The sequence below is a fragment of the Halichoerus grypus genome, chromosome 10 (genome assembly GCF_964656455.1).
Source record: "Halichoerus grypus chromosome 10, mHalGry1.hap1.1, whole genome shotgun sequence".
Lineage (NCBI taxonomy): Eukaryota > Metazoa > Chordata > Mammalia > Carnivora > Phocidae > Halichoerus > Halichoerus grypus.
Window position 1 is genome coordinate 129368308 of NC_135721.1, and position 27227 is coordinate 129395534.

Here is a 27227-nt window from a genome sequence, read left to right on the forward strand (position 1 = left end):
GGAGGCTCCACTGACCAGAGTGAGAAATACTGCCCTGAGGACTTAGGGTAGTCCGGGGCCTCTGCGCGTCACCCGGACCCCCTCCACCAGCCACTTGGCGGCCAAGTCAGCCCGCAAAGTCCGACCGTGGCAGTGGTTTGCTCGACACACCCTTCCCTCCAAAGCCTCATTTAAAGTAAAAGGGTCCTAAAGTAAAAGGCAAAGTCCTTACTGGAGTCCCTAGGGCACCCATCATCTGTCCGACCTCATGTGCGTCCCCCCCGCTCCCCAATGCTGCAGCCTTGCTGACGTCCCCGGCCTCTCCACTTGCTGTTCCTTCTGCTTAGAATGCTCTCCCCCAGGCATCTCCAAGCCTCTCAGAACCTTCGGGTTTTTGCTCGATGATACCCACCTCCGCGAGGCCCTCCCTGGACAACGCATTTGAAATGCCCCCTCCCCTCACATCTCTCCCTTCCCAGCTTCGTGAGGTCTGCTTCCGCCGCTCACCCCTAACGCACCTTACGCCTCCCCATTCTGTCTCGAGGGCCGTCTTTCTCGACCCCACTCAGCCATAAACTGGAGAAGGACTGGAATCCTGTCCGCTTGTTCATCGCCGTTGCCCTCGCCATCACCTAGCTCCAGAGCCAGGCGGAAACTCAGACATCCCCCCTAGTCCCAGACGCGGGTCTCTCAGAAGGCCCACCCTCCAGGGGCGCCACCCCAGGCCAGCACCAAGGATGTCGGGGACCCGGGTGCCGGCGCGCCCCGAAGAGGGCCCTCCGAAGGGGTCTCGGAGCATCTTCCCAGCATGTTTGGGAGAGGAACCGCGATTTACTAGCGCTTGGGGCAGCCGCATAGTTTACCGGCAGAGAGGGAATTTACAAGGAGGTGTAACTTACAAAGGCGTAGGGCCGGGGCGCCGAGGTCCCAGCCCCAGCCCTCGCGTTGGAGGCTTCACCCCGCCCTTCCACGCCCGGAGCCCCGCACCCGCGCGGGTCCCGGGACAGTCCGAGAAACTGCCGGCAGCCCCCAGACGGGGCGTCCGCAGCGCTACTCACCCGGACCCCCCGCCGTCCCCGGGCCAGCCTCGGCGAACTCGCGGCGCGCGGGCGGCGGCTCCTTGGAGTTGAGGTGCTGAGGCTTGGCCTGCTTGCGCCGCGACATGGCGAGAGGAGCGCGGCCCCCGGCGAGTCGCGGCGAGTGGCCTGCCTCCCACAACCGCTTCCCGGAGTTCGGAAATTACCCCCCCGCTTCCCCGGCTGGAGCGCGCATGTCCTGGCAATCCTGCTCCTCAGCCGAGCAGGACGATTTATCAAGAACCCTGACGGCTGATTGGCCCGGAGCCAAGACCTCGGGGGTCGGGGGGAAGCACAGTCCGCGCCCCTGCAGCCCACACCACCTGAGAGCTCGTTAGAAATGCAGACTCTCGGGCTCCACCCCAGACCCGCCGAATCAGAATCTGCATTTTAACAAGCTCCCCAGGTGATTCGCATGCACATTCAAGTTTGAGAAACCGTGTCTGCATTTTAACGAGATCCCCAGGTGATTCGTTTGCCCATTAAAATTTCAGAAGCACAGCTCTCCTCCAACTTTCATGTGCGCTCGAATCACTGGGGATCTCGTTAAAATGCAGATTCTGACTCAGTGGGTCTGGGGTGGGGCCTGAGCTTCGGTATTTCTAACGAGCTCCCAGGTGATGCCGCTGCGGCCGCACAGGCCGTGTTTTTAGATTCTGACTTAATTAGTCTGGGCGGAAACCTCGGCATTGGTTTTTTTTTTTTCTAAGCTCCCCAGGTTATTCTGATGTGCAGCCAAGGTTGAGAAGCACGACCTCCAGCATCTTCGCATTTAAAATTTAAATGAGCCCAGAGAGTCTCCAACTGCAGATGAACCACTCTACTGAGGAGCCCATTAAAAATGCAGATTCCGAAAGTTTTGGCTTCAGGCGGCAGGGCCCAGTAATCTGTATTTCTATACGGCGCCTCCAAGCCCCACCCCATCCCTCGCGCGGTGACTCGGGCGCTCCAGGTCTAAGACCACACGCGCGGGAAGCCTCCGGGCCAACAGGGGCGTGGGCCCGCCCAGCAGGTGACTGGGGCGTGGTCGGGGGGGGGGTTGAGCTAATTGGCTTTCATGCTCAGACTGGCTGTAACCTTGATGAGACCCGGGGGGGGGGGAAGCCCCTCCTTGCACCAGGTGAACGACATCCAACAGGGAGCAAGGAAGCCACCTACATCCCTCAGGTGTTTACTTTCTACAAATTGGGGAGTTGCTTAAGGCGGGGCTATGCCCAAAGCTTGCCCAAACCTGCGAATCACGTGGGGGCCCTTGCTAGAAAAGACCCAGGTTCGGCTCTAAATCCGTGGGGGCAGAGGCCTGGGAGTCCGTGTATTTAACAGCACCCTGATGACAGTTGGCGCTGTGGCTTGGGCCGCCCCTTGGGGTTCAGCAGCCGCCTGTGACTCGCCTTCTGTGGGGTTACCGTTAGCAAATCCTAGGGCAGGGCCTGCAAGAAGACGAGTTTTACATTTCTCAAAAACTTGAGTTGTTTTTCTCCAACTTCCCGCTGATTTTCACATGGTGAATGGATTTTAGGGATGGTTGTGTAATGCCAGGTGATGTCACTCAAGGTTAATTTATTTATATATTTACTTACGACTTTTTAGAAAAGTAATTCCTACCCCCCAACGTGGGGCTTGAACTCACCGCCCGGAGATCAAGAGTCGCAGGCTCTCCCCACTGAGCCAGCCAAGCGATCCAAGGTTAAATCTTGGAGCACTTTTTTTTTTTTTAAAACAACTTTTAAACTTTTCTCCAGGATGTGCATGTAGCTACATATATACAGAAAGCCATTTGAAAACCTATGTCTGTGCTTATGTTTATCGCGTCTCCTGGAAAGTCTCAGGAGGATACTGGATAAGCGGGCGGGGACAGTGGTTGCCTCTGGGGAAGCAAACCCAGCCAGAAGGATGGGAGATATCTGATACCCCTTTAGATTGCCTGAGGTGTGTACAGGTGTTTATATATTTAATATTTAGATAGCATTTTGTCAGCTCAGGTGCACACAATTGGATTAATCCTTGGTACATGACACCTGGTCATTACTGATCCATTGCTGGCTTATGTTTGTTTGGCTGCTTGTTTGTTCCCAGGCTTCTTAGGATATAATAAATACCAGGGAACCCACCACTCAAAACCGGGAGCATAACCATAACCTACATCTCTCTGATACAGCCATCAACCTAAACCCCACATACTTCATTCCTTTGCTTTATCTTTTCAGCAAGCTCTTTTGCATCTACATGTAATCTTAAAAAACACAATTTTAATTTTTAAAGAACTTAAAAAGGGTATGTAATTTTCTAGGAATCCCCCTTCATTTATTATATTGCTAAAATCATCCAAATTGCTGTCACTGTCGTTCTTCTGACTAATGTGTAATATTCTATGGTGTGAAAATAGCACAGTTTATACATCTGCCCTCTTGTTGGGCACTTGGGTTGTATCGTCTTTCTGAATTGTGTGGGTATGATCTATGATCCTTCTAAAAAGTGTCAGAGGTTAAGTGAATGTACACATTTTTGGATTGTAGGTGACTGTTTAAGAGATTATGCCAAAATGGTGGCACCAATTTACATTTCCGCCAGCAAAGTAAGAAATACTGTGGAGCCACATCCTTTCCTATACCCAGTATTATCAGATGTCGAATTAATATATAATGATATTTCACTATGGTCTTGATTTGCATTTTCCCTGCATGTACAGTTTCAACAAAAAACAAAGCAAAATTTATTTTTCACAAAAGGACAGCAACTGATTAAATTTGTTTCATTTTTTGGAGGCATTGTTGTAATACTCTTTAATACATCTATTCAAAGTTATGGCTGTAAATTAAATTCATTACCATGTTTGGTTTTAATGGCTTGACTTCAAGGGTCGTAACTGAAAAATTGAAAAAAAAATATAGGGGCGCCTGGCTGGCTCAGTCGGTAGAGCATGCGCCTCTTGATCTAGGGGCTGTGAGTTCAAGCCCCACATTAGGCATAGAGCTTACTTAAAAAAAAATTACATTTATAACTCATAGATTAGAGATCTAAGTGAAAGCAGGGTATCATTCATTGGCTATGATAAATCACAATTCTCCTTCAATCCCATTCACCAATTATACAAGTTGACTGTTTTTTGAAATCCAGCTTGTAAATTTTCATCTTCCCTGATAATCAACTTGGGGCTTTTGCCAATTAAACTGAAGAGGGCGCATCACTACATCTTTAACAGATGGATTTCAAACCCACCGTTTGGACAATGTTTAAACAGATCAGAAAATTCTGTTGCTAAGTTTAAACACGCAGAATGAGGTGACGCCTTTTCATCGTCCTTCAGCAACACAATCACAGAACACGGAAACCGTGGCCAAACGTGCATTTCAAAATATTTTCACCACAGGATGTTTCTCTAGAAATGAGTTACTTTCTCATTCTTTATATATCATCTTCATCCTGATTTTTTTTTTTTAATGATTGCTAGGTAGTCCCCTTCAAGAGAAAGTCAAATTTTCAATGCTTGTCACTTTTTAAAGGAAAAATGGAAAATCTCTGTGATTTTGATAACTTAAGTCTTTTGCCAAGAGATAAACAGTGCACCTCTAAATTATACAAGATTCTCCTCACCCCTCTAGATCTCTTTATAAAGCATTATAAAGATTGAGAAGCAGTAAAATGTAAATAACATTACTCTAGAGCCAATGTGAGTTGGAATCCTGGCTTTGTGACAGTGTGGCCTTGGGAAAGTGCTGTGCACTCCAGTTTTCTCATCAATAAAATGGCAATGCTAATATAACTAGGGCGGTTACAGGGATGAATAGATTTCTCTATGCAAAGGACGAAGTACAATGTCTAGTGGTGAGCCGTACTCCCTACGTGTTAACCATGACTATAATAACAGTAAATGTATTAGTTTACTATAATAGTTATCATGTATAATAATAGCTCACACTAATCCAGAATTGGTGGTTCCAATTAACTAGGCACAGATATTGTTGTCCATGGAAATAAACTGGAAGCAAACAAACCTGTGTTGACTTCACCCAACCCTTCTGAGTTGCAGATTTTCTATGCTTTCATACCAGTTTCAATATATGTGTATTATTTTTTTAGAGAGAGAGCATGAGGTGGGGGGGTTGGGGAGGGGCGAGGGAGAGCAAGAATCGTAGGCAGGCTCCACGCTCAGTGCAGAGCCCGACATGGGGCTCGATCTCACAACCCTGAGCTCATGACCTGAGCAGAACTCAAGAGTTGGATGCTTAATTGACTGAGCCACCCAGGCACCCCAATATATGAATATTAAATGAGAAATTCAAAGGGACTCATTTAATACTGCTCAAGTAATTGCTTTCTTAAGAGAAAAAGGCATTGCTCATCTGACTTCTGTCCTTTCCACTACCTTTCTCCACTATGGATATAGGAATGAATGAATGAATAAATGTTTATCCAGGTATAAATGATTCCCAAAGAGGGTGTAAAGGCAGACAGGAGCAAATCTGACTTCTTTCTCTGCCAGGAATTTATTTGTTCAACTGATAATTTTTTGAGCTCACACTATTGCCTGGTGATATGCAAGACAAACAAGACCCAACAGGGCAGCCAGAGAATGAATGGATGAATGAATGAATGAGTGCATGAGGTCATTTCAGATAAGGATGAGTGCCACAATCAAGATGACATGGGGTGGCATGAACCAAGAGTGACTGGGTGGTACGGGGGAGGGTAGCTGAGTTTGGCTAGAAGTGACCTTTGGGCTAAAACCTGATGTAATAGGCAGCCATGGGAAGAACCAGAGAGAGAGCATTTCTGAGGGAGGTAACAAGCAAAGGTTCTAAGAAGATTAGCTTTGGCACGTTTGAAGCAAAGTAAGAAGCATCAGTGACTAGTTTGTTCCCAGAAAAAAAAATATGTCTTATAAAAAGTTGAAAAAAAAGTCTGAGCTCACTTATGATGAAAGAAATGCAAGTTAAAATAAATTGAAATACCATTTTTATCTTGTCTGAACAGGGAAGATTAAATGCACACATATTAGCAAAGGTGCACATAGGTTATGATCCAGCTATTCCTCCCCCACGCTGCACTTCTCACACTTACTGCTCATGAGAATCACTTGGGGACCTTGTTAAATGCAGATTCTGACTCCAGTGTGTCTCAAAATTTAACATGAGTGCAGATCACCTGGGGACCTTGTTAAGGAGCGGATTGTGATTTCAGTGCTTCTCAGACCTTAATGTGCAGAACAATGATCTGGTGATGTTGTTAAAAGCAGATTCTGGGCAACCAACCTGTGAAGAGGTATTCAGCCTCACTAGTTATGAAGGAATGAATATTAAATAACCATAAATTCCTCTCTTTTTTCTCCCTATCAGATCAATAAAAATTAAGAATGCTGGTAACATCTACCGTTAGCAAGAGCACAGGGAGTTTGGTCTTCTAATGCATTGCTGGTGAGAGCGTGAATGTTTATCACCGCTTCAGAGAGCAGTTTGGCAATAAAGTGCCAGTGATCTATCAATTCTGCTTTCCATCTATTCTCCAGAGAAATGTCTGCCCGTGCACACAAGGGAGCGTGTCCAAGGATGTTTGTGGCAACACCACTGTCATAGTAAAAAAAAAAAAAAAGCCACTGAGAAATAACCTAACTGCCCAACAACAGGGGACTGGCTAGGTTAAACTAAGGTTTAGCCATACCACGGACTACCAGGCAGCAAATAAAAGTAGTCACCAGATTTATGAACACACACATGGCTAGAGTTCCAGATACACTGCGCTGAAGAAAAAGCAAGTTCCACACAGATAGAATTAAACATCTATTCAAATCCATATATGCTTTCAATGGAAAGTAAAAGGTACTGGAAGGGTACACCCTGGCTATGTGTTAAGCAAGATGGTGGCTGGGTAGTAGCTTGAGGGAGGAAGGATTGGAGAGCCTGTGTTCCGTGTCTGTTTAAGAAGACGTGATCCCTTCAGGGTCCTGGGATCGAGCCTCGCATCGGGCTCCCTGCTCATTGGGGAGCCTGCTTCTCCATCTGCCTCTGCCCCTCCACTCCCCACTCTGCTCATGCTCTCTCTCTCAAATAAATGACATTTTAAAAAAACTAAAAAAAAAAAAAAAGACGTGATCCTTAGTATTATCTCCTTTTAAAAAAAATAGGGAATGGATTACCACACTGCTTGACCGTTAAAAAGTTAAAGAGTTAAAAAGCAATAGTTAAAATAATTAACTAAATTATGGTTCTGTCATACAATGGAATACGTTCTGTATGACCATAATGGAGAATGATGTATTTCCTTGTGCACTGATATGGAATATTCTTCAAGATATGTTAAGTGAAATATCCAAAGGACAGAACAGTATACAAATTATGCTACTGTGTGTGTATGTGTTTTACATACATACATACATACACACAATAGCATAGTAAAAACATAATATATAACAGCATCTCTCTATTAAATTTAACACACAGACATACAGACACACGTGAGTGCAGATGAGACAGGGGAACTGGTAACATGACTTATTCCTGGGGACAGAACAACAGTTGTCTGAATGACATCTTGATATACACTTTTTGGCAATCTCTTAAGTTAAAAATCTCTTAAGTTAAAAAATTTTAAATCATAAAATCTGGCACACTCACAGGAGTGTATAAAACACAAATGTGCAATTTATGAACTAAAACAAACACCCTTGCAGCCACCAACAACTTAAGGTCTAGAACATTCTTAGTACCAAAGCAACTCTTCACATGTTCCCATCCATTAGCTTCTCCTGCCTTCTGCCACCTTCTTCCACTAGCTCCAATTTTGTGTAATTCTTATTTAAAAATAGTTTTGTCACTGTGCATCAATGATGCTTCAATTAAAAAAAAAAACAGTAGTTTTGTCACCTAAATAATGGTGTTTAGTTTTGCGGCTTTTGGAACTGCATGGCTAATATTCCTTCCATTGCTTCTTTAAGTTTGTGAGATGTGCCGTGGTGTTGCAGGCAGCTGCGCTGGATTTTCTTTTCTTTCTTTTTTTTTTTAAAGGTCCAACTTCTATTTATTTATTTATTTATTTAAAGACTGTCAGAGAGAGAGCGTGCACGCAGGTGCGTAGGAGTTGGGGGGACGGGCAGAGGGAGAAGCAGGCTCCACACTGAGCAAAGAGCCTGATGCAGGGCTCGATCCCAGGACTCTGGGATCATGACCTGAGCCGAAGGCAGAGGCTTTACCGACTGAGCCACCCAGGTGTCCTTGCACTGGATTTTCACTCTTGCATAAGCTCCACACGAATTTACCACATTTTACACCTTCGCTGCCAAAGGGTGGTTTCCACCTTGGTAATTATGAGCAACGTGGCTGGGAACATTCTTACACAGCTTTCGTGGTTCTTGCGTGTAAGCTGCTCCACGCCCAGAATCTGCATTTTAACAAGATCCCCCCGTGACCCTCATGTGCGGTAAGTGTGAGACGTGCAGCGTGGGGGAGGACTAGCTGGATCATAGCACAGGTTCTCCCTCAACGTTCCGAGGAACTGCCAAACTTTTTCTGACGTGACCTTATCAATTTACGTTCCCATCAGCATATGTGACTTTTAAAATGAAAATGAAAAAAAAAAAGGGAACTCGTTAAAAAGTCACTAGGGCACGGTTTTCGTTGAAAATGTTAATAACCACTACCCCGATCTTCACTTCCTCTTCTTTCCTTTCTGCTCCCACACCCAGCCCCTCCCCTTCATGGATTAGAATATGAACCGATGAGATGACTTCCTGGAGGAGGATACCCTGTGGGTGACACAGTGGATCAGGGCCCTTTATTTATAGAGAAAACAGCCTCCAGTCCACCTGCTGGCTCCTACAGGTTTGGTAGTTCCTGAACTCTAAAGGAATGTGGTCCCCGACGAAGAATCTAAGCTTCTAGACCTGGGGCAGGGTGTAGCAGACCAGGGCTTGTCAGTTGTCTTACCTGGTCCTGAAAAACGTGAATTTCCAATCCCTTTCCGGCAACACTGGAATCACCCGGACCAAGGGTCACCTGCAGATCCTTTGAGTGTTTCCGTGTCTTGGGCCGTACAGTCTCCCTGACTCTGACACCGTCTACTAGGGCTTTTGCTCTGGAGCCATTCATCTGTTTAGCAAACATTAATTGGGTTCCACCTGGTTGTGAGGTTGCTCACCTCTAGGAATGCAACAGTAAGCCTAGAAGGAAGTTGCAGGGTAATGAGGAGGGAACCTAAGTCAACAGGCAGGTACAATATGCCGTGTGAGAAAGGTTCGCACGGTGGTCGGGGAAAGCTTCCTGCGACAGGCGGGTTTGTAACCCCAGGTGTATAGGATGAGTAGGTCTTGGGCAGGTGGAGAAGTGAGGTGGAGAGGCTTAAGAGGCTTTCAGGCAGAAGGGACAGCTTGTGCCAAGACCAGGAGGTAAAGGGACGGCCCTGCTGAGGAACCTCCGTCTGGCTGGAGGTGGGCAGAATGCTGGCAGGCAGGCAGAGGAGGAGGGTGGGAAGGAGACGCAAGGGCCGCGTATGGCAAGCGGGACACGTTCAGAGGCAGTTTCCAGGCTCGGTTTGACGAAGGTCAAGGTTACTTACTGCCCCTCTCCTCCCCTGAGAGGCAGCAATGCTGGCAAAGTACTGACTCTGACAAGAATAACAGCGAACACTCACAGACGCTAGCTGCGTGCCAGGGGCTGGGTTCCAGCACATTCTACATGGAGTATCTCACCCGAGTCCAGCTCTCCACAGATGTGTGCTTTGAGCAAGTCTCTTAACCTCTTGAACCTCAGACTCATCTGTAAAATGAGGATGATAAATCTACCTACCTCAAATGGTTTTCCTGAGTATTAAAAGGGACTGTGGGGCACTTGGGTGGCTCGGCTGGTTAGGCGACCGACTCTTGGTTTTGGCTCAGATCTTGATCTCGGGGTTGTGAGATCGAGCCCTGTGTTGGACTCTGTGCTGAGTGTGAAGCCTGCTTAAGATTCTCCCTCCCTCTCCCCCTGCGCCTCCACCCACTGCTCGCAAGCTCCTTCTCTCTAAAAAAATAAAATAAAATAAAATAAAATAAAATAAAATAAAATAAAATAAAACGACCCGCCTACAAGAAGGTCTATTCACTGCAGCACTCTCTGAAAGTGTTTGTCCACAGGTCACTTGCTGAATAAACTGTGGTAAAGCCACACAATGGCATACTTGGCCTCCGTTAAAAAAAAAAAAAAAATGAGGAATCTCTTTATGTACTCATTTGGTAAGATTTTCTGAATATATTAAATGAAAAAAGCAAGGGAAGCAAAAGGGAAGGGGATAATGGAAGACTATATTCATATTTGCTTATGCTTGTATAAAGAGACACTGGAAGGCTATAGAGCTGGCAATCGCTGTTGGCGCCCACCCATATGCCCTCGCCCTTGTCACCTTGGTGCATGCCAGACTGACTTCCAGCGGTCAGTACCTGCATCATTTTTCCTGAGGGTTTTCTCTATTTGCCAGCGTCCCCTTTGCCCACCTGTGCAGCAGTCTGAAAGACATGGGCTATTCATCTCTTCTTGCCACCTCAGGAGTGGCTCTCTATCAGCAAATGCTGGGAGCTGGTGGATAAATACCTCAGCGCCCTTGCCCCACAAATGGATAACTCTGAGGCATCAGTTCCTTCCTGCCTCCCAGGGGTTCCCAGCAGGAGTAAGTGCCAGATGCCCGCCGTGGCAACCTGCTGATAATGCACTCTGTATCAGCTCTTTCTCTCCTCTGTCTCACTTCTCCACCCATCCCACTGTCGGTGTGTCCCGGGATCACCTCCCAAATAAACTACTCACTCTCTAATCCTTGTCTCGGGCCTGCTATTGGGGAAACCCCAATAAGATCAAAAGAAAACAAAAAAGAAAGAAGAAAAAGAAAAGAAAGAAAGAAGGAAAGAAAGAAAGAAAAGCAGTTATCTGTACGGACCAGGAAGGGAACACAGGCTGGGAAAGAGACATCTCAATGTATAGCATCCTATATTGTTTTGTTTTGCTATGTGGACATCGTGAATGTATGAATTATTCATGAAAGAGCTCACAAAAACATCAGTGATGCTAGTCCTAAAAAAGAACACATTGGCTGTTGGGGTACAGTGGACAGTTTTTGACAGAGCTCTATTCGGGCTATGCTCATTTCTGCTTGATGCCAAACCAATTGCCATATTGCAAAGGTGTGAGTCCCCCCAACTCCTCTCTCCCTGTTCTGTTAGGGGCACGAGTCCTAGGCTGCAAATGGAATGGGGAAGTTGAATGTGATGGTGAATCTTGGCTTCACCTGTCCAGCAGTGTGCATTGTGGATTGGGGGTGAATCCACGACTTTTGGGCCTCAGTTTTATCACCTGAGAAGTGGACACAATAAATATCCATGCTACCCTCCTCTCAAAGTTGTAAGGAAAGTCCTGGATCTAGTAAAGTTCACCTACAAGAAGTGTGCATGCCTGACAAGCTTATGGACTGTTAAATCAATCAATAAATCAAGCAATCAATATGGTAAATGTATTTAATTTGAGGTGCTGGGCTTATAAAGAGTCTACAAGAAACTAAAATGTGTGATCTTTTCACCAGAGACACTCATTGAGGAATGATGTAGCCTAAAGAATATTCAAAAATATAAACTTTTATATAAGACAGAACTGGCCAAGTCATAGGTCTATAGCTTGGAACAAATGGTTTAATATATATTTTGTATATATATATGTATATATATATATATATATAATTTTTTTTCTAGAATTTTTTTTTAGATTTTATTTATATAAGAGAGAGAGCATGTGCACAAGTCAGGGGAGGGGCAGAGGGAGAGGGACAAACAGACTCCCCGCTGAGTGGGGAGCCCCACACAAGGCTTGATTCCAGGACCCCAAGATCATCATCTGAGCCGAAGTCAGATGCTTAACTGATTGAGCCATCTAGTTGCCCCCAAGTGATTTAATGTTTCTGGGCCTTGGTTTTCTTAAAAGAGCATTATTGCATTGTCTACTGTTTAGGGCTGCCATAAGGGTTGACGAGACATTAGTTGTAACGTGCTCAGGGCATTACTTGGCAGAGCGGGAGCAGTCAATGAAAATGCCTTTTTCTATCAATTACTAGAGATACCCAAGGCTTCCTTTGACTCAGTTTCTGTAATGGAGGGTCTATTAATCAGGACTGTATGCTTGCAAGTAACAAAACACCCTTCCTTTTTTTTCCTTAGGAAAAAAACAATAATTTGTGCCAAAGAACTGAAGGTTGGGAGTACATTTTTATTTCAGCTCTGGCTTCATCCAGGGGCTCAAATATCATGCCAGCTTGGTCTTCCTCTGCTCCTCTCAGCACATCTTTGCTGTGTGCTGGTTTGCTCTCAGGCACTTCTCTCATGGGCCAGGTAGCTTCTGACATGGCTCCTAAAAAGTCCCACCTCCCAATGTGCTTGCTCTTGGCTAATCCCCTCCCCTTGGCTGGACCTGGAGACTTCTGCCCTGGTTAGGCGTGGTTGGCTTGTCTTGGATCATATGCCCATCTTTTCGACCAGGAGATGACAAACTATGGTCTACGGGCCAAATCGGGCCACTGCCTGTTTCTGTAAATAGGTTTTGTGGGAACACAGGTTCATTTGTTGATGTTTATAGTCTAGGACTGTTTTTGTGCTAGAACTGTAACAGAGACTGGATGACCCCCTACATCTGAAATATTTACTATCGAAGATTTCTGTTGAAATTGGCAACCATTTCTGTTGCTTTAGAAAGAATTTGGTGACCCTTGCTTTAGCCCAGTATCTTTGACCAAGGTCATGGAGTACTTTGATTGGCCAAGCATGGGACCATGCCCTCCCCTCATGCAGGGAGTGTGTCAGCCCCATTTGGAGCATATGGGCTGGAGGTGGGGGTGGAGTGGATCCCCAAGGATCATCTAGGAAATGCTCAGGGAAGGAGGTAGTTAGCAGAGGGATGAGGCTCAAGGCCTCAGCAGTGAACCTTCATGGTTTTGTATAACCACACTACCCTCCTTCCTTTGGGGAGCTAGTCGTGGTGGGACTGGCAGTGTTGGGGGAGGTCATTGAGAGTATGTGACCACTGGTTGACCTGTGAGCTGGACCCCAGCAATTGGAGGCTCCTCAATCTCTCCCCAATCCTTGAAATATGGGTTCTGCTTGCCTTTCCGGCTCCCAGAAGCTGTTCCAAGGACATAGCCTTGAGATAGTGATGTGGTGCTTAGACCATCTGGATGGGACATGACTGAACCAGTTAAGGCCTCCATGTAGATTTTTAAGGGGCACCTGGATGGTGCAGTTGGTTAAGTGTCTGATTCTTGCTTTCGTCTCAGGTTGTGATCTCAGGGTCAGGAGATCAAGCCCCGCGGCGGGCTCCATGCTAAGTGCGGAGTTGGCTTAAGACTGTCCTCTCCCTCTGCCCCTCCCCACCTCTAATAAATAAATAAATCTTCAAAAAAATTTTAAAAATTAAGCTTTAAAGATTTGGCAGGAGGGTGCGGAGATCTATTCATCTTGTAACTGCCCAAGACAAGCGTCATGTGTAAGTTCCCTTGCTTATGAAACCTACCACCTACCAATCTGGAGTGGCCTGACTCTTCCAGAATGCAGCCGGTTTCAGATGACTCCCAGGAAGCTCCCCAAGAGGTCTTGAACTGACAGCTAGTTCTAGAAAGCTACCGATGGCCAGCAGGCAGGATGGACTCGTCCTAGCTCACTGTATCCCCCAGACCACTGAGCCGCTCTAGCACTGGGTATGTGCCTCAGTGGAGAACCATTCCTGGGCTATTTATATACAAAGCAAAGAGAGAGAAGGACTGCCCTCTGGGTTGGCTGAATTGGGATGGCGTTAAGCTGGAGTTGCCTGTGACCATATCCTTCTGCCATGTACAGAAAACCTGTCTGCAGGAGGAAAGAATAAAGCCAAGCAAAGGCCTGCTGTGATGGGCATGATCGTGAAAGAAGACACACACAAGACCACAGCCCTGGTATAGGTCCCCAGGTCCCCAGGTCCCCAGGTCCCTGGAGCGGCTCTGACCCCTGTGTTTCTTTCTCAGATTCTGGAAACTATCTAGTGTCTGTCCAGGAAGTGTTCTTACTTCTGCTAGTTTTTATATGTTTCCTGTTACTTGTAACCAAAAGAGTGTTGACAATATCTGATCGAGCTGTAGAGAAAGACCAGAGAGGGGCTCCCCTCACCTGAAATCAGGAAAAAGCAAAAACCCTAGGTAGAAGCCATGGTGTATGTGAAAGATATAGAATAGAGGGCGAGGTGCAGAGTCTAGAAAAGGCAATGAAACAAACAGATAAATGTGGAATATCTGAGTCTCATCAATGGCAGAGAAAATACCTAAGAATTCCCAGAACTAATAAACTGCAGTTCCAGCTTCTGATCTCCTGATGTCTGGTGACCTAGCTCTCACTGCATATACCTTCCCACATTTTTGTTGTCACCAGGGTCTTACAAGCATTTAAGCCTTGGATTAAAAGTCCCTCTAAGAAGGAACTAGTTTTGGGGCACCTGGGTGGCTTAAGCGTCTGCCTTCGGCTCAGGTCATGATCTCAGGGTCCTGGGATCCAGCCCTGTGTCAGGCTCCTTGCAGAATCTGCTTGAGATTCTCTCTCTCCCTCTCTCTCTCTGCCTCCCCCTACTCGTGCGTGCATGTTCTCTCTCTAAATAAATAAATCTTAAAAAAAAAAAAAAAAAAAGAATGAACTAGTTTAGAGGTGCCTGGCTGGCTCAGTTGGTAGAGCCTACGACTCCTGATCTCAGGGCTGTGGGTTCCAGCCCCACACTGGGGATAGAGAGGACTTAAAAAACAAAATCTTAAAAAAAAAAAAAAAAAAAAAAGATTGAACTAGTTTCACATGAGCTGATATGGAATGATTTCTGAATCTTTAGCCCCAGATGGTGGCATGAAACTATTCCAAGCTGTCAGGGTGCTTGCTGTGTAGAAAAAGTGCCTGGCACATAGTAGGTGCTTAATAAAATTTATGGAAAAAATCCTGAAAGATATATTGTTAAATGCAAGGAAAAGAGAAAGGGGAAGACCCGCTACAAGACACTATGTAGATTAAAGGCCCATCTTAGTTAATTAAGAAAGAAAAGAAACAAAATCTATACACACAAGCATGTTTAAGCACATAATTGCTTTTGGGGAAGGGAGCTGAAAATCTGGTGTGGGAAGGAAATAATTTTCCATTAGACCACATTGAAATGTTTGAATTTTTCCACTCTGTGCATGTATTACTTTTTCAATGAAAAATTTACTATAATGGAAAGATCTTCGATAAAGCAAATATTGTAACATGGTGATTGAATCTTCAGGCAAAGGATATGGGTGTTCACCAGAAAAGTCTTTCAACTTCGCTGTATGTTTGAAACTTTTTTCCAAAAAAAAAAAAAAAAATTATTGGGACATGTTTACTTTAAAAAGTTCCCCTTCTATGATGAAATCAAGGGCCAGCCCTGAAGCTGGTTCCCATGCAGCTCTCAGAAGGGAGGAGAGTTCCCATGGCAATGGTGGGGGGCCTCTTTCTGCATAAAAGCGCCAGGGTTTACACTGTTAGAGTGAAAACATCTGAGCTGGCTTAGTGCAAGATTTCTATGTTGGTATGGCCTCAAATTCTGTCCACTGGAGCCCTCAGTTTTGGTCAGTGACAAGGGATCCAATCAAAGCTTCTCTCTTTGGGAACGTATCAATTGGGGTTTGTTGATGATACGTAAGAGAAACTGTTGGCCATTTGAACCAGAACAGAAACTTATGGGCAGCATGTGAGTCAGCCAAGTGCCTTGAGGGGTGCGGAGAGCCTGGCTCAGGTGTGTGAGTCAGCCAAGTGCCTTGAGGGGCGCGGAGAGCCCGGCTCAGGTGACGGGCAGAGAGGGAGGCCGGCCAGACAGGTGTAACCATGAAGGACATACCCTGTGGGGGACTATCTGCTTTGGATGCTGCAGGGAGACAACTCTGGTACTGATGCTGGGAACCCCTAAGCTGCAGCCCACTGCCCCCAGAGCGAGCCCCTGCTGCCACCATCGGGCACTGTTCAGGCCTCTGCTGAAATGCTGTCACTGTGAATGAACTTGGATCCGTCCCTGTGGTTTGTGCTGCTTGCTCGGTCTTGGGCCGGAGCATCTGACTGGCCAAGCCTAGGTCACGTGCTTGTCCTCCAGCTGCAAGGAAATGGTGACGTGGTGGGAGTATTATTTTATCTAATCCTATACTTTATAAGACTCTAGGTTGGGTACTGTTATTGTTCTCACTATACAGAAAAAGAAACTGAGGTTCAGAGAGGTGAGGTTAACCTGTTGGGTCTTATTGCTGAGAAGATGTGGAACTGGGATTTGAACCCAGTTCTTTCTGACTCCAGGGCCCTTGTTCTTAACCAGTACTCTCTACTGCCAACTGTTGCAGGCCTCCATGGGCCTGCTGTGCCAGCCAGGCAGGAGAGGTCTCTGAATGACTTCCTCACTCACCTGCTCATAGGTAATTTGGGTGTGTCCATGCTGTTTGCACTGGATTAGGTAGAACGGCACTCTCTGTAAAGACGACTGCAGGTTTGCTAACTTATAAGAAATTTAATACTGGGGCGCCTGGGTGGCTCAGTCGTTAAGCGTCTGCCTTCAGCTCAGGTCATGATCCCAGGGTCCTGGGATCAAGCCCCGCATCGGGCTCTCTGCTCGGCCGGGAGCCTGCTTCTCCCTCTCCCACTCCCCCTGCTTGTGTTCCCTCTCTCGCTGTCTCTCTCTCTGTCTGTCAAATAAATAAAATAAAATCTTTAAAAAAAAAAAAAAAAAGAAATTTAATACTAAAAAAAACTTAAATTCTCATTGAGCCTCCAACATACCCATCTTTTAAATTAATCTGAACTCTGTCTTTCTGAAGACACTGGTAACTGAGAGTTAGGTCAAAATGAACAGACGCTCTGTGGGAAGGTCTAAAGTCTCATAAAAGTGGAGACCACTCCGGCACTCATTCCTTTTGTGTATCTTCTCCTGGGAGGTACCGAGTCTCAGAGCCACCTGGGAAAATGCTGCCTCTAACAAAAGATGTCCTATGGAGACCAACAGGTGCTATGTAGATTGGGTGGGAAGTCCTATGGGCAGGTTGTCCTTTCCCATGAAAGGAAACTGACCAGAAATTTAAAAAAAAAAAAAAAAAAAGGAAGGAAGGAAGGGAGGGAGGGAGGGAGGAAAAAAGGGGCAAGACAAGATGGGAGGAGAGACCTGTTGCATTTGCATCCGAATTGTACTTTCTCATCACACTTGTGTTGAAAGTGATTTTTAAGTAGTATTGTAGGGAAAACATCATTTCATTCATTCAAATAAACACCGAATACTGGATATGGCAATTCCATAGGCAATCGCAAGCTGAAGGTTTCACTCATAGTCTCCTGTGTTAGTCAGCTTTTGCTGTGTAACAAGCAGCCTCAAAATCTCAGTGGCTTTCTACAATGAATATTATTTTCTTTTTTATAGGTCTGTAAGTTCATTGGGGCTCTGCTGGGTTTGGCTCTAGGCTGAGGGTTGGCTTGAGGTCAGTTCCATTGGTCTGCTCATTTCTCCTTGGGCCATCAGCCACATGGGGCATGTTCTTCTCATGACAGGTCCCTTGAGAACAAGAGGATAAGCTACATTGTACAGGCACACTGAAAGCCCCTTTTCCCGTCAGGTCCATGAGTATTCAATTAGCCAAAGCAAATCACATGGCTTTGCCCAGAATCAGTGGGGCAGGGAAGCACATTCCACCCACCATGACGCCAATGGGCAAGGGCAGATACCTATAATTCTGGACCAGGGAGGGAGTGTCGAGTTGGAAACAACAATCTAGCATAGCTGTTAACATTGAAAATAGGAATACAGTCACAAGGTGAAGTATAAACAGATTGATAAAGACTGTTTCTTGGAAAACTAATTGGTGTGATGTGGCCCTCTCATCTTTGCCTTGGGTTGTAACGCTGCATTCCACCACTAGGGTGAAGCTCTAGTCATTATTTTACAGCTTCTGGCTTCCATCCATCATTAATCACAGCAGGCTGGAAGCTGATTCACACCTGCTCTCCCAGCATTATTATCAATAGTGCCTCTTCACTCCCAGAGGTGTCCCAGTTTGGATGAGGAACTAGATGATCATTATATATATATAATAAATGGGGCACTTTTTTCTCCCGAAATAAACAACCTTCCCCCAGGAGGCTTACATACCACGAGGAACACCAATCTTTTTTCTTTTCCCCCCTCCTTTTCCTTCTGGAAAAATGCTCTAATTACAAATGACCTCTCTCTTTCCAGACCTTTGTATGTTCCTGTCCACCTTAGAACACTCATCCCCCATTTCTTGGTTCCTGCTTTTCCGCTGTGATGCCTATTCATCACTTTGACTTTCCACAGGCAGCCTCCCCTGGTGGTCCAAATCTGGGTCACACGGCTTCCTTGTCGTGCTTCCAGGTCCCCTGCTAGAGCACTGATGTGCTGTGGCAAATGCGTATTTGCTTGTCTGCCTTACTAGACCGTGAACTCCCAGAGGGCAAGGATCCTGCCCACATCGCGACACCAACATCTTATGTATGCCCCTGTGGCAATTGGTATTTGCTGAATGAATGCAACTGCTATTATTGTTTTAATGAGTATTATAATATACATCAGATATGCATAAAACATAGAGAATAATTCTCTCATCAACCTCATGGTCTACCTGCTCCTCTTTCTTGCTCTCTCTTCTCCAGCCACATCAACCTCAAAAACCACAGGCACATTTCTCATTTAGGGTTTTTCCACTGGCTTTTCCCCTTGGAATTCTCTTCCTCTTAATATCCACATGGCTCCCTCCCTCCCTCATTCCAGTCTTTGTTCAATCTTAACTTCTCAGGGAGGCTTTCCCTGACCATCTGTTTAAAACCTCAAGCTCTGGTATCCAAGATTTATAAAGAACTTATCAAACTCAACACCCCAAAACCAAAAAATCCAGTCAAGAAATGGGCAGAAGACATGAACAGACATTTCTCCCAAGAAGACGTACAAATGGCCAACAGACACATGAAAAAAATGTTCAACATCACTTGGCGTCAGGGAAATACAAGTCAAAATTACAATGAGAGACCACCTGACACTGGTCAGAATGGCTAAAATTAGCAACTCAGGAAACAACACATGTTGCCAGGATGCAGAGAAAGGGGAGCCCCCTTACACTGTTGGTGGGAATGCAAGCTGGTGCAGCCACTCTGGAAAACAGTATGGAGGTTTCTCAAAAAGTTAAAAATAGAGCTACCCTACGACCCAGCAATTGCACTACTAGGTATTTATCCAAAAGATACAAACATAGTGATTTGAAAGGGCACCTGCACCCCAATGTTTATAGCAGCAATGTCCACAGTAGCCAAACTATGGAAAGAGCCCAGATGTCCATCAACAGATGAATGGATAAAAAAGAAGTAAAATGGAATATTATTATATATCATATTATATATAAGAAGTCATATATATATATAAGAAGTCATATATATATATATATATATATATATATATATATATATATATATATATAATGGAATATTACTCAGCCATCAAAAAGAATGAAATCTTGCCATTTGCAAGGATGTGGATGGAACTAGAGGGTATCATGCCAAGTGAAATAAGTCAGTCAGAGAAAGACAAATACCATAGGATTTCACCCGTATGTGGAATTTAAGAAACAAATCAGATGAATATAGGGCAAGGGGAGGATAAATAAGATGAAAACAGAGAGGGAGGCAAACCATAAGAGACACTGAACTCTAGGAAACAAACTGAGGGTTGCTGGAGGGGAGGTAGGTGGGGGGAGGGGTAACTGGGTGATGGGCATTGAGGAGGGCATGTGATGTGATGAGCACTGGGTGTTGTATGCAACTGATGGATTACTGAATTCTACCTCTGAAGCTAATAATACAGTATATATTAACTAAAGTTAATTAATTTATTTTTATTTACTTATTTATTTGTTTAAAAGATTTTATTTATTTGAGAGAGAAAGAGAGAGAGTGAGCACGAGCAGTGGGGAGCAAGGGGCAGAGGGAGAGGGAGAAGCAGACTCCCCGCTGAGTAGGGAGCCCAATGCAGGGCTCAATCCCAGGACTTTGGGATCATGACCTGAGCTGAAGGCAGACGCCTAATCGACTGAGCCACCCAGGCGCCCTAAACTGAATTTAAATAAAGAATAAAAAAATACAAAAAGGAAAGCTTTTGGAAAAAAATAAACTAGGGCAAAACAAAGATAAGTAAATATCTATCTGCCCAACCTATCTCTTCTCCCTGTAGAATGAATCTTCTCTTGCATTCCTCATGTTGATTATAATCTCCCAGTCCCATTTTCCATTAGGCTCAGTGGGCATCATGCTCAGAGTCCAGGAAAGTGCTTTCATTTCTTTTGAAATCAAAAGAAAAAAAATTTAATATGATCCAGCCTGGATTACCCATCTTTGTACCCATATGGTTGTAAGATATAATTTTAAATGTGTGTGTGTGTGTGTGTGTAGGAAGGGGGGCTTATGCAGGGAAAAGTACCCACAGCCCAGGACAACAGCAATGTGACCCTGTTGGCTCCCAATAATTTAATGTTAAACTGTAACCTTCCTTGAAGCTTATGTTCTCTCATTTGGGGAGTTATGGGGGGGGCCCCGTTTTGCTTTCATGACAGGATGAAGTCAGAGGCACCAAGCAAAATTAGAAAGCTAAACCAGAGTGCAAAAGGTATTCTTGCCTCTGTGCGTTACCCACTGGTGAGACACTCAATGCTGGGGAAGGAAGTAACAAGGTATGGACGGAGCTGGCTGGGCTCAAGTGCCATCAGGCCAGTCACCAGCAGAGTGACCGTGCATAGGTCACGTGACCTCTGTCTCCCCAGCCTGCCGAAAGCACAGAACTAGGTAGTGAAGGAGCATTTTAAAGAGTGAAGGGTCAGTTTAAACAAGAGTCCACCCTCTGCAGCCTGAGCTCCTTGAACCTGCAGTTCACGTGTAAGATCAGGAAGTCCCCTGGTGGACAGCCCCAGGGGGCTGAATCTGGTTCCTCTGACCGCCTCAGATAACCTCTGACCTCGAGAAAGGACAGCAGTGCAGCGGTGAAAGAACCAGCAGTGGTGGAGGAGAAAACTACTGTAGTTTTTATTGCAGTTTTTATTCTCTACTGAAATCTTTCCAGAAGATCCAATGCCGGCTAATGAATCAAAGAGAAATTTCAGTTGCAAGCACTTCGTTTTTATGGCTCAGAGGAGAATTCTTCTGAAGCCCAAACAAAAAAGGATGAATTAAAAAAAAAAAAAGGCATCAGTAGCTAGGATTCCGGCAGTGACCAGGTTTCAGGACACAACCCTTGGGTTCTTGGGTATCCTCAAGAGAACCCGTGTAAAAGTAAATGCTAGCTGGCTTGTGCACAGCAGCTCTGCTGGATTGAGCACAGCAGAATGAGGGTGAACACAAAACAGAAGCATTTTGGGGTGCCCAGGCTCACAGCAAAGATACTATGAATTCCCAAAATTATACCGTAAACTAAGGTGCCACAAAATTAGATTTGTCATTCACATGTGGGGGCAGGTTCGGCAGGCACCCCAGGAAAGCCTACCTAGTCCCACTTAGTAGCCCACGAAGATGCGTGGGCAGAAGGGAAATGAACTCCTGCAAACAAGCCCTTTAGCAAGTTGGCCGAAAGTCATGACTCATGAAAACGTGCTGGTTAGAACAAGGGAGGTGGGGGGGGAGGGCACCTGGGTGGCTCAGTCGGTTAAGCATCTGCCTTGGGCTGAGGTCATGATCCTGGAGTTCTGGGATTGATTCCCGCATCGGGCTCTCTGCTCGGCGGGGAGTCTACTTCTCCCTCTGACACTCCCCCGTCTTGTGCTTTCTCTCTCTCACTCTCCCTCTCTAATAAATAAATAAACAAAATCTTAAAAAAAAAAATTTCTTAACTGACTGGATCAGAAAAATCTCCAGAGGTGCTAGATTTCAAATACAAATTATCAGGCCCCCGCCCAGATGCACTGTATTGGAATTTCCAGAGCTGGGTTGTGGCTGTGGGCATTTTAACACATTTTCAAGGTGGTTCTTACACCAGGCAAGTTGGGAAACACATCCTTCTCAGCACAATGTGAGTGATAATAGTACCTCCCTCATGGGCCGTTGGGGGCATTAAATGAGATACTGTGTACAGCATTCAGCACTATGTTGGCACATTGCGAGTCAATAAATACCAGCTTTTATCACTGGAAATCATGACTGCCATTTATTTAGTAAATACTTATTGTGCACCTACTATGTGCAGGGTCCAGATCAAGGGTTGGCAAACTATGGCCCAGCACCTGTTTTTAACGATCTGTGAGCTAAGAATGGTTTTCACATTTTTTTTTTGAATGGTTGAAAAAAAACAAAAGAAAAATAGTATTTCCTGACATGTGAACATTTTATGAGATTCAGATTTTGATGCCCATAAATAAAGTTTTATTGGAACACAGCCACACCCACTCCTTTACATACTGTCTATGGCTTCCATGCTCCATCGCGGAGTTGCATAGTTGCAACAAAGACCATGTGGCCCGCAGAGCTGAACGTATTTACTATCTGGCTCTTTACACTGAAAACTTAACCACTGCTCTAAGGCAAGGGTCTTCAATTAAAGTTCTTGTATTTTGGCCATATACAAAGATTTTTCAAGGGCATGATTAAAGAATCAGTTCTCAGATTTTCAATTTTTGTGAGTACCTTTTCCTAAAATTGATCATTTAAGAACACACCAGAAGGTGGGTCCCCTTGAATAATCTGCGCCGAATCAATGCATGGAGCTATACAATCTCTGGGACACCAAAAGAAAAAAAAAAAAGGACAAAATGTTGGAAATCATGGTATCAATGCTGAGAAAGCGTTCCCTGCCTGGGAGAGAAATCCCAGGTGGTTTTCGGTTCTTTGCTTTTAACAAAATTGACCCACTTAGTTATGATTGATCATTACGTGATTTTCTAGCATATAATTCAGAAGGAATTAAAATAATTGAGAAGCATCATTAAAACAATACAATTTCTCTTTCCATATCCTTATTTATATGAAAGACACTTCTCAGAGTTTATATCAATAAAAAAATAACTGAAAATTACCTGTATCTTATTCTAGCAGTTGGTAAAAAAAATTTGTTTTTAGAAAGGTAATATTCAGGGGCGCCTGGGTGGCTCAGATGGTTAAGCGTCTGCCTTCGGCTAAGGTCATGATCCCAGGGTCCTGGGATCGAGCCCCACATCGGGCTCCCTGCTCAGCGGGGAGTCTGCTTCTCCCTCTCCCTCTGCCTCTCCCCCTGCTCATGCTCTCTCTCTCTCTGTATCTCTCTGTCTCAAATGAATAAATAAAAAATCCTTAAAAAAAAAAAAAAAGAAAGGTAATATTCATCAAGGATATATAAGCTGATTAAAAAGTAGGCCTATCTATCTCATCAAGATATATATTGCCAGTAAAATTTTCCTTATATTTAATAATTATCAAGATGTATAATATATTTATGTTACTTATAGCATACCAACAAAAAAATTTGTTTCTTTTTTTTGTTTTTATTATTATTATTTTATTTTATTTTGTTTTGTTTCCTTCTTTTTTAAAAAGTTTATTTATTTAACTAATCTCTACACCCAATGTGGGGCTCAAACTCATGACCCCGAGATCAAGAGTCACATGCTTCTCTGACTGAGCCAGCCAGGCGCCCCTAGAAAAAATGTTTAAAGCTTGGAGCTCTATGTACATTCTTGCAGCCACTATGGAAAACACTGCGGAGTTTCCTTAAAAAAACTGAAAACAGAACTACCACATGATCTAGCAATTCCACTTCTGGGTATTTACCCAAAGAAAATAAAAACACTAGTTCAAAAAGACATTGGCATCCCTGTGTTCACTACAGCATTATTTACAACAGCCAAAATATGGAAGCAACCTAAGTGTCCATCAATAGATGAATGGATAAAGATTTGATATAATATATATGTAACGTATATATATTACTCCGCCATAAAAAAATGAAATCTTGCTTTTTGTGTCAACATGGATGGACCTAGAGGGTATTATGCTAAATGAAATGAGTCAGAGAGGGAAAGGCAAATATCATATGATCTCACTTACATATGAAGTCTGAAAATTTCAGCAAAACAAATGAACAAACAAAATAGACTCATAAATACAGACAACAAACCGATGGTTGCCAGATGGAAGCAGCATGCGGGGCTGGACAAACTAGGTGGAGGGGATTAAGAGGTACACCCTTCTGGTGTACCTTCTGGTTATAAAATAATTAAGACATGGGGATCTAATGTGCAGCACAGAGAATATAGTCAATAATATTGTAAAAACTTTGTATAGTGACAGATGGTAATTAAACTTATGGTGGTAACCGTTTTGTAATACATATACATAACGAATCACTATGTTGTACACCTGAAACTAATATAATATTCTATGTCAATTATACTCTAATTAGAAAAAAAAAGCTTGGAGTTTTTTAAGGAATAAAAAATGTAAATTTCAAATTACAGAACCATAATTTTTTGCTGAGAAGTAGGAGGAGATGAGCAACAAAAAATTTTCTGCATTAAAACATTCAAGCCCCACATTCTAGACCCTCCCCCTATTCTGGAAGCTTCAGAGTCTGGTTCTCTCAATCTGGCTGAGATGAGGTGAGTCCCCACCTATTTTCTAGCAACACTGACATTCTGTCTCAACTTGGCTGGTCACTGGATCTAAGGCATCTGAGAATTGGATGAGATTGTGTATTACACCTTTCATCTCCACTAGAACAGAATTTGAAGATTACTGAAGAGAAAAGCATCCTATGTCCAAAGGTATCATTCATCTCCCAGGACAAAAGAAATGCCAACTGAGGTGCCCATTCTAAGGGATATACTCAAGAACACAGTCTAACAGAATAAAGGTAAGATCAGAGTAAAGATGTGAAATAGGGAAGAGGAAGAATATATAAGAAACGATGGCAAACAATGACCATTGTCATCTTTGGCCAAATCTAAGTGCGTGAAGGTAACACAGGAATTATGAGACCAACCACAGGACAAAACTTAGCAAAAGCTTGGAAATAAGCTCGTGAACCGTCTCAGCAAAATTTGGGATTTGGGGAGGGGGGTTGCAGGAAGAGATGAAGTCCAAAGGCCTCCTGTCATGGGGGAGGAGATTTTTAGTGGGAGGTTGGGGCAAGATTAATATTTATATTCGAGACAACAATAGAGAAATGTAAATTTAAAAATAATTGGTAAAGCTTCGAAAGTAACTGTTAGCAGAATGGAGACATAGGCAGGAACTTTCAAGAGAAGAGGGAAAAGCTAGAAAGGAAAAGGGAGAAAAAAATCACAACGTTTAATAAACAGTAAATATTCAATAAGACAGAAGTGAACGTATGAAGTCTATGTGACTATGATAAATGCAAACAGTGTGAATTCTCCTATCAAAGACAAAGGGAAGCTGCTAAAAGAAAGATCTTAAATTACAGAGTAGGCGAAGGTAAGCCAGGCACATGTAAATAAATATAAAATAGGGCTTAGAATATTATTGAGATAAAGTATAATTTAAGGTCAAAAGTTACTGAATGGAAAGAACAGGTGGAGACAAAAGGAAAAAAGGTAAAATAGATGAAGAACATATAACAACCACGAACTCTTATGCCTCAAACAACATAGGGCAAGGTATAATAAAATAAAACACCCCAGGGGCGCCTGGGTGGCTCAGTCAGTTAAGTGGCTGCCTTCGGCTCAGGTCATGATCCCAGGGTCCTGGGATCGAGCCCCACATCAGGTTCCCTACTCAGTGGGGAGCCTGCTTCTCCCTCTCCCTCTGCCTGCCTCTCTGCCTACTTGTTCTCTCTCTCTGTGAAATAAATAAATAAAATCTTTTAAAAAAAATAAAACACCCTAGTAGTTATAAGAAAACCCTAGTTAAAAAAATAACCATGCTGAGAGGTTTACAAATACTTCTTTCAGTTTATCAAATAGACAAAAACAGAGAAGATTAGAAGAACTGAATAATTAAGTCAATGTGCTGCTTTTTTTTTTTTTTTTAAGATTTTATTTATTTATTTGGGAGAGAGAGAGTGCATGCACATGAGTGGTGTGGGGGGAAGGAGCAGAGGGAGAAAGAGAAACAGACTCCCTGCTGAGCAGGGAGCCTGATGGATGATGGATGATGCTAATGCCGGGCTCAGTCCCAGAACCCTGAGATCATGACCTAAGCTGAAGACAGACGCTTAACCGACTGAGCCACCCAGGCGCCCCTGTAATTTATTAGTTCTTTTTATGGCCATGCATGTTACCAGTTTTTGCTCTGATTGGCAGGTATCTATGAAATAAGCACGTTGAAAAAAAATTAACATTCTAAATAAAATCTTTAAGGGCACCTGAGTGGCTCAGTCGGTTAAGCTCAGGTCATGATCCCAGGGTCCTGGGATGGAGCCCCACATTGGACTTCCCTGCTCAGTGGGAGTCTGTTTCTCCCTCTCCCTCTGCCCCTCCTCTTCTCGTTCTCTCTCTCTGAAATAAATAAAATCTTTTTAAAAAAACTAATAAATTACAAAAAGCATGTATTTTCACAGGTCACATCCTCAGGCCCGTGAATATCAGAAACTATAATCCCAAATACAGTTTCCCAAATTGTAACTACTTGAAAAATAAGAAACGTTCCTTTCTATAACCCTTGGATTCTGTCCCAACAACCCACCAAACCAAGCAACCCACCCTGAAACTGAAATAACAAAGCATCGAGAAACTTATAAAAGAAGGATACTTCATATAAAAATCTACAGGGCTATGGATATCACGAACATTTTTGAAAGACCCCCAAATAGGCATAAAAGATGGACTGGGTGTCCTGTCTCTTCTCTGCTCTGGGCTATCCAATTCTCTGGACGTTCATGCCTTTCATTGTTTTTGAGATATTTTACAACCTTGTGAGGCACAGAAACATATAATAATGCAAACAACTCATCCACAGGAATGTGAACGCACTTTATCTGGCAGAGGGCAGCGGATGTTGCCATAGAGACACTGAGCCATTCTGCATGTGTGTGAATTCAGTGTAGCATTTCTGATTACCTGTGTAACTTATACATGCACTGAATTCTCCTGTGAGCCCGTTGGAGCCTGTTGAAACCAATGCCCTCATTAATACTTTCATTACAGTTTACCCATTGATATTTTATATTTGTATGACAATCATGATTTTAACTTTAAAAAAAA

General features: G+C 44.1%; 1 protein-coding gene across 2 annotated transcripts in view; it reads right to left on the reverse strand.

Moving 5' to 3' along the window:
- The window catches only part of ZFP64 (ZFP64 zinc finger protein), a 78627-nt gene that overhangs the window by 17440 nt on the left and 33960 nt on the right, over positions 1-27227 (reverse strand). Inside the window, exon 1 of one of the 2 annotated variants that reach the window (XM_036073089.2) lies at positions 1038-1189. The exons of the other annotated variant lie outside the window; for it this stretch is intronic. Within the exon in view, the coding sequence (XP_035928982.1) occupies positions 1038-1143 (106 nt within the window). The 5' untranslated portion in view covers positions 1144-1189. Of the gene's footprint in view, positions 1-1037; positions 1190-27227 lie in introns of those variants that run through there. 2 annotated transcript variants of the gene reach the window in all.